The sequence below is a fragment of the Nerophis lumbriciformis genome, linkage group LG18 (genome assembly GCF_033978685.3).
Source record: "Nerophis lumbriciformis linkage group LG18, RoL_Nlum_v2.1, whole genome shotgun sequence".
Lineage (NCBI taxonomy): Eukaryota > Metazoa > Chordata > Actinopteri > Syngnathiformes > Syngnathidae > Nerophis > Nerophis lumbriciformis.
In genome coordinates, this window is record NC_084565.2 from 357641 (window position 1) to 365000 (window position 7360).

General features: G+C 33.9%; 1 protein-coding gene across 6 annotated transcripts in view; it reads right to left on the minus strand.

The window, feature by feature from the left end:
- LOC133617498 (bromodomain testis-specific protein-like) overlaps window positions 1-6821 on the minus strand; it is a 29107-nt gene extending 22286 nt beyond the window's left edge. For 3 of the 6 annotated variants that reach the window (XM_061977446.2, XM_061977447.2, XM_061977445.2), the window contains exon 1: window positions 6663-6821. In XM_061977446.2, coding sequence (XP_061833430.2) covers window positions 6663-6772 — 110 coding nt within the window. In that variant the 5' untranslated portion in view covers window positions 6773-6821. Of the gene's footprint in view, window positions 1-5709; window positions 5821-5864; window positions 6040-6093; window positions 6262-6662 lie in introns of those variants that run through there. The other 3 variants (XM_061977449.2, XM_061977450.2, XM_061977448.2) reach the window with 3 other exon arrangements.
- Between the last annotated feature and the right edge of the window lie 539 nt (window positions 6822-7360).

Consider the following 7360-nt stretch of genomic DNA (forward strand, 5'->3'; position numbering starts at 1 on the left):
TCACACCAGTCAAGCCAACTTGAAGTTTTGATCCCTGAACAAAAGCATGAGAGACGGGCGACCATTTCAGAGATTGCTAGGCTTTCTTTCACAGCGCCGGTATTTGGACTTACTGGTGTTGTTAAACTTGAATTCTAGTCACCTCATCATTTTAGACAGCCATAGCACAGAAGCATCTAAGTGGACTCTCCCCTCCAAAAAAAAAAAAATGGGGTGGGGGGTGCTACTAACTGATTGTTAACATTATAATATAGGAAGTGATTGACTACTTTTTGGATTTTATACCATGTTAAAATGTTTAAATGATTGCCTGTACATTTATTTAAATGATGACCCCTTCATGCTGTACATTTCTATTTCAGATAAGTTAGCAGCACATGTGCTCTGGACAGAGAAGATGGAGGTTTTCTAACCATGTCAAATGCTGCCACCTACAGCATTTTAGCACAACTACATGCTTAATATGAAATGTTCCAAGATAAATTGGTGGCATCAACAAGAAGTCATTTAAACCATTTCTGAGTATAATTAATACATCTTTATTTGAGGTTCTTACCTACACCTTTCACTACTCAAATCATGCAGAGAGAAATGTTTCACTTTGTTTGAGAGTGGAACTGACTGAAGTACAGTCAAATGCTGGATGTTGGACCCTCAATCCTCGCCATCTTGGCTACGTAACGGGACTAAACGGAGTGGTAGAAGGGGAGGAAGATGATTTGTATGCGCTAAGTAGGCAACAACAACAACAACTATGAATGTGGGACAGCACTATGCGCTCAAAAGTGGCGCCTTAGAGATATTGAAGTAGGGCTGTTCTAGCAGGGGCCACATACAGAAGAGTTGCAGAACAAGGGGCCACTTTGATACATTACTGAAACCAATACAATTAAGATGCTAAATTAAGCTTAACTTTGTTTTATAGGTAATGAAGCAATTTAGTGTAACATCAATCTAACAGCATTGAAGTTTCTTTATTTCTTGACTACTATTATTCTGCCAACTAAAATCTTGTTGAGGGGTTCAGCACACTTGAAACTGACCATACTTTTACTATATCTCATGTTAAATGTATTTCCATCCAAATTGTGATTCTTTTTTATTCCAATTCTGAATCGATTCATTATTTTTAACAATCATTTCCAATGTTTTCATTATCAACATTTAAAAACTTTTAAGCCTAAGAGGAGCTTTTTTAACCGGCCATTCTGGTTTTCATCCCATTTGTGAGGGGATTTTTCCTTTTTTCTTTCTTTTGTTGTGTGATTATTTGAATATGTTTTTCTGTCTTTAGAATGTGTAGCAGGCCAATAAAAAAGGGCGCACAGATTCACTCTGGGAGCGCGTGGTGTGTACGTGCGAGCGATGCGGACATATGTGTGTACATTTGGGAATAACACTTTTTAAATTCAATTTTATTTGAAATTATGAAAAATATAGACCTTTTCATGTCTTCTTTCAAAGCACTATGGGTAACGCACGCGAGCCAGTGGTATATTTATATCACAGGTGTCAAACTCATTGCCTGGGGGCCACAACATTTTACATGGCCCCGCAGAAGCCTAGAATAATATGAGTCAAAAAACGACATCTTTTCTTACTGAATGTATTCGTTCTGTCCATTTGTAGAACATACAATTTACACTTTAATATTATCCAATAATGAAACAAATAACACTTTCCAAACATTTTTTTTCATTAAAATAAAAATACTTAAATATCTGCTTGACTTATGATTGTAAAGAAAGTAATCTATCAATTTGTGCTCTGTTAAAATGGGAATAGATTTTAATGCAAAATCTACGGTGTTTTATACAGCATATTACAGCAAATGTAAAAAACTGTACCACTGTTTTTTTACAGTAAAATTCTGACGACAGAGCTGGCGTTTTGTTTTGGGGTTTTTTACCTTAAAATCTATGGTTGTTTTTAGGGTGTATTACTGTTGATGGAAAAACGCTAACAGAATTGTTTACGGTAAAAAACTGGCAGCACATTTACATGGGGGGAAAAAAAAGGAACTTTTTCCATTTATCGTACTATGTTGTAAAAAGTTCTTTATATTTTACAGTAAAATCTACAGATTTTTTTTACACACACACACACACACACACACACACACACACACACACACACACACACATCAAATGCATAGATTAATTCATATATTATTTGCTGTTACAAACGGCCCCTGAGGGCAGCCAAAACTGTGACGTGGCCCTCAATGGAAACTATGTCAATATTACATGTCACATTCAATCAAAACGGTCAATATTACATGTCACATTCAATCAAAACGATGTCAATATTACATGTCACATTCAATCAAAACTATGTCAATATTACATGTCACATTCAATGAAAACTGTCAATATTACATGTCACATTCAATCAAAACTATGTCAATATTACATGTCACATTCAATGAAAACTATGTCAATATTACATGTCACATTCAATCAAAACGGTCAATATTACATGTCACATTCAATCAAAACGATGTCAATATTACATGTCACATTCAATCAAAACTATGTCAATATTACATGTCACATTCAATGAAAACTGTCAATATTACATGTCACATTCAATCAAAACTATGTCAATATTACATGTCACATTCAATGAAAACTATGTCAATATTACATGTCACATTCAATCAAAACTATGTCAATATTACATGTCACATTCAATCAAAACTATGTCAATATTACATGTCACATTCAAGCAAAACTATGTCAATATTACATGTCACATTCAATGAAAACTGTCAATATCACATGTCACATTCAATGAAAACTGTCAATATCACATGTCACATTCAATGAAAACTATGTCAATATTACATGTCACATTCAATGAAAACTATGTCAATATTACATTCAATGAAAACTATGTCAATATTACATGTCACATTCAATGAAAACTATGTCAATATTACATGTCACATTCAATGAAAACTATGTCAATATTACATGTCACATTCAATGAAAACTATGTCAATATCACATGTCACATTCAATGAAAACTATGTCAATATCACATGTCACATTCAATGAAAACTATGTCAATATCACATGTCACATTGAATGAAAACTGTCAATATTACATGTCACATTCAATGAAAACTATGTCAATATTACTGTTTTTTTACAGTAAAATTCTGACGACAGAGCTGGCGTTTTGTTTTGGGGTTTTTTACCTTAAAATCTATGGTTGTTTTTAGGGTGTATTACTGTTGATGGAAAAACGCTAACAGAATTGTTTACGGTAAAAAACTGGCAGCACATTTACATGGGGGGAAAAAAAAGGAACTTTTTCCATTTATCGTACTATGTTGTAAAAAGTTCTTTATATTTTACAGTAAAATCTACAGATTTTTTTTACACACACACACACACACACACACACACACACACACACATCAAATGCATAGATTAATTCATATATTATTTGCTGTTACAAACGGCCCCTGAGGGCAGCCAAAACTGTGACGTGGCCCTCAATGGAAACTATGTCAATATTACATGTCACATTCAATCAAAACGGTCAATATTACATGTCACATTCAATCAAAACGATGTCAATATTACATGTCACATTCAATCAAAACTATGTCAATATTACATGTCACATTCAATGAAAACTGTCAATATTACATGTCACATTCAATCAAAACTATGTCAATATTACATGTCACATTCAATGAAAACTATGTCAATATTACATGTCACATTCAATCAAAACTATGTCAATATTACATGTCACATTCAATCAAAACTATGTCAATATTACATGTCACATTCAAGCAAAACTATGTCAATATTACATGTCACATTCAATGAAAACTGTCAATATCACATGTCACATTCAATGAAAACTGTCAATATCACATGTCACATTCAATGAAAACTATGTCAATATTACATGTCACATTCAATGAAAACTATGTCAATATTACATTCAATGAAAACTATGTCAATATTACATGTCACATTCAATGAAAACTATGTCAATATTACATGTCACATTCAATGAAAACTATGTCAATATTACATGTCACATTCAATGAAAACTATGTCAATATCACATGTCACATTCAATGAAAACTATGTCAATATCACATGTCACATTCAATGAAAACTATGTCAATATCACATGTCACATTGAATGAAAACTGTCAATATTACATGTCACATTCAATGAAAACTATGTCAATATTACATGTCACATTCAATGAAAACTATGTCAATATTACATGTCACATTCAATCAAAACTATGTCAATATTACATGTCACATTCAATGAAAACTATGTCAATATTACATGTCACATTCAATGAAAACTATGTCAATATTACATGTCACATTCAATCAAAACTATGTCAATATTACATGTCACATTCAATCAAAACTATGTCAATATTACATGTCACATTCAATCAAAACTATGTCAATATTACATGTCACATTCAATGAAAACTATGTCAATATTACAAGTCACATTCAATCAAAACTATTGTCAATATTACATGTCACATTCAATCAAAACTATGTCAATATTACATGTCACATTCAAGCAAAACTGTCAATATTACATGTCACATTCAATGAAAACTATGTCAATATCACATGTCACATTCAATGAAAACTATGTCAATATTACATGTCGCATTCAATGAAAACTATGTCAATATTACATTCAATGAAAACTATGTCAATATTACATGTCACATTCAATGAAAACTATGTCAATATTACATGTCACATTCAATGAAAACTATGTCAATATTACATGTCACATTCAATCAAAACTATGTCAATATTACATGTCACATTCAATCAAAACTATGTCAATATTACATGTCACATTCAATCAAAACTATGTCAATATTACATGTCACATTCAATCAAAACTATGTCAATATTACATGTCACATTCAATCAAAACTACGTCAATATTACATGTCACATTCAATCAAAACGATGTCAATATTACATGTCACATTCAATCAAAACTATGTCAATATTACATGCCACATTCAATCAAAACTACGTCAATATTACATGTCACATTCAATCAAAACGATGTCAATATTACATGTCACATTTATTCAAAACTATGTCAATATTACATGTCACATTCAATGAAAAATATGTCAATATCACATGTCACATTCAATGAAAACTATGTCAATATTACATGTCACATTCAATCAAAACTATGTCAATATTACATGTCACATTCAATGAAAACTATGTCAATATTACATGTCACATTCAATGAAAACTATGTCAATATTACATGTCACATTCAATCAAAACTATGTCAATATTACATGTCACATTCAATCAAAACTATGTCAATATTACTTTGGGGAACTTTTGTTGATTTTAGTCAACAGCATGTCAGGGTTCCTGCCAACACGTGACTTCCAAGCCGCTCCTGCCAACACGTGAATTCGAAGCCACGCCCACCTCCGCAGTTTAGCAAGCATCAGCTTAGCTTCATGCTAACTTATAATTGATGTAAATGTGCTGCGAGGAAATATTAGGATGTAAATATTAGGATGTAAATATTAGGATGTAAATATTAGGATGTAAATATTAGGATGTAAATATTAGCATGGAGCTCAGGAAATATAATCCGCGCTGGTGACATTAGCATAAAATCAGTAGCTAGCTTCCTGCTAGCTATGCTAATACATACTTTGCTTCTAGTTGGTCAGACAGCAAACTTGTCACTAAAAGTCAATATTACAATATTACGCGCTTTTTTCAGCTTTCATTTCCATGTTGGCAGAGTTTAATCAACATGGACTACTTTAAATGTACTTTTGCTTCAACAGCTAGCATTAGCATTACCTGATGACTCCTGCAGCTGGAGAGATGTTATACACCTGTGCAGCTCACCTGTGCAGCTCACTAATTGCTCCAATTCTGCCAAACCTTCAAACTTAACTCTTCTACGGCGCACTTTTATTCTGATCCAATGAAACATGGACACAAGCACCTGAGTCCATTTCAGCGCCACTCTTGTTTAAGGAGGGTTCTAATCAATGTCATTCATGTTCCAACAAAGCCTGTAAAATACCTTTAGTGAGAGCGGAAGCAGGATGTCGGCGAAGATGTCGCGTCCGCGGGGAAGAAGATGTGAAAATGTGGCGGAGATGCAGAAGTTTGACAGTTGATTGACTGAGTGCAGAGTTGAGACGAACCGCTGCATGACGTCATACGCCGGCCTCAGGCAGGGCGGGGCGAGGCCTTCACGTGCGGCTGTTAAGTAGGAGAACTGGCTAATTTCTCATGTTCTTGTCACGAACCTGCCTGTGAGACGCTTCATATAGTCACACATATGACAAAATTTGCTACAGGAAGAACGTGTAAAGTATAGATGACTTCTCATTGGATAACTCCTAACAATCGCACAGCAATTTTAGCGCGTTTGATTTTATTACCAGCGACCCTGAAATACACACAGGTTAACGTCCAATCAACGTAACATTTTCAAATAAATCCGCGATTTCGACATAGCCTTTTTTTGATCGTAGAAGCTTCCACAATAACAGCATTAAATATCTGCCTTTTCCTTCTTTCTTCGGACATGTTTAACATTTGAAATGGTAAACAAGTTTAAAATGTAAAGTAAAATGATGAACTTACCTGCGCAGATATGTCGCTGACCTCAACAAAGATGGCGTCTGACCGGAACTGGTGTCTGTGACCTCAAACAAGATGGCCGCCCTACTCCTCGCCGCATGGTATTGTAACATTCATATTTGAAATATATGATATATTACTCACTGACAATGTCCAACATCTATGAACATTACACTTGATTATGGAAATAATGTAGGTGTTGTATGAACATTACACTTTATTATGGATGGATGTCTAATCAAAAGCACAAGCTGGCTTGCAGGGTTAATTAACACTCAGCAGGACAAACTTGCAATCAATTAGGATATGATGAAGCTTTATTTATCCCATAAAAGACAGATGTTGTGGCATGCAAACATTATTAGTGGAAGTATTGGTGTTTAATCTTCTGTTTCAGAATGAGTTTAGCAAGGAATTGGACTGTGTGCTTCAATGTAAAGAATAAATATCAGCCATGAAGTACAAATATAAAGAAGTACTTAAATAACTGACATGTTGATCAATAATAGTGCAGCGGTGAATAGAGCAAAGCAAAAATATGAGTTTGTGCATAAATGTTTTCTCTGAATGACGTTGAATCACTCGCCCACTTTATAGAAGGAAAATGTCCCCAAGATATCATTACATACCGTATTTTTCAGAGTATAAATCGCTCCGGAGTATAAGTCGCACCGGCCGAAAATGCATAATAAAGAAGGAAC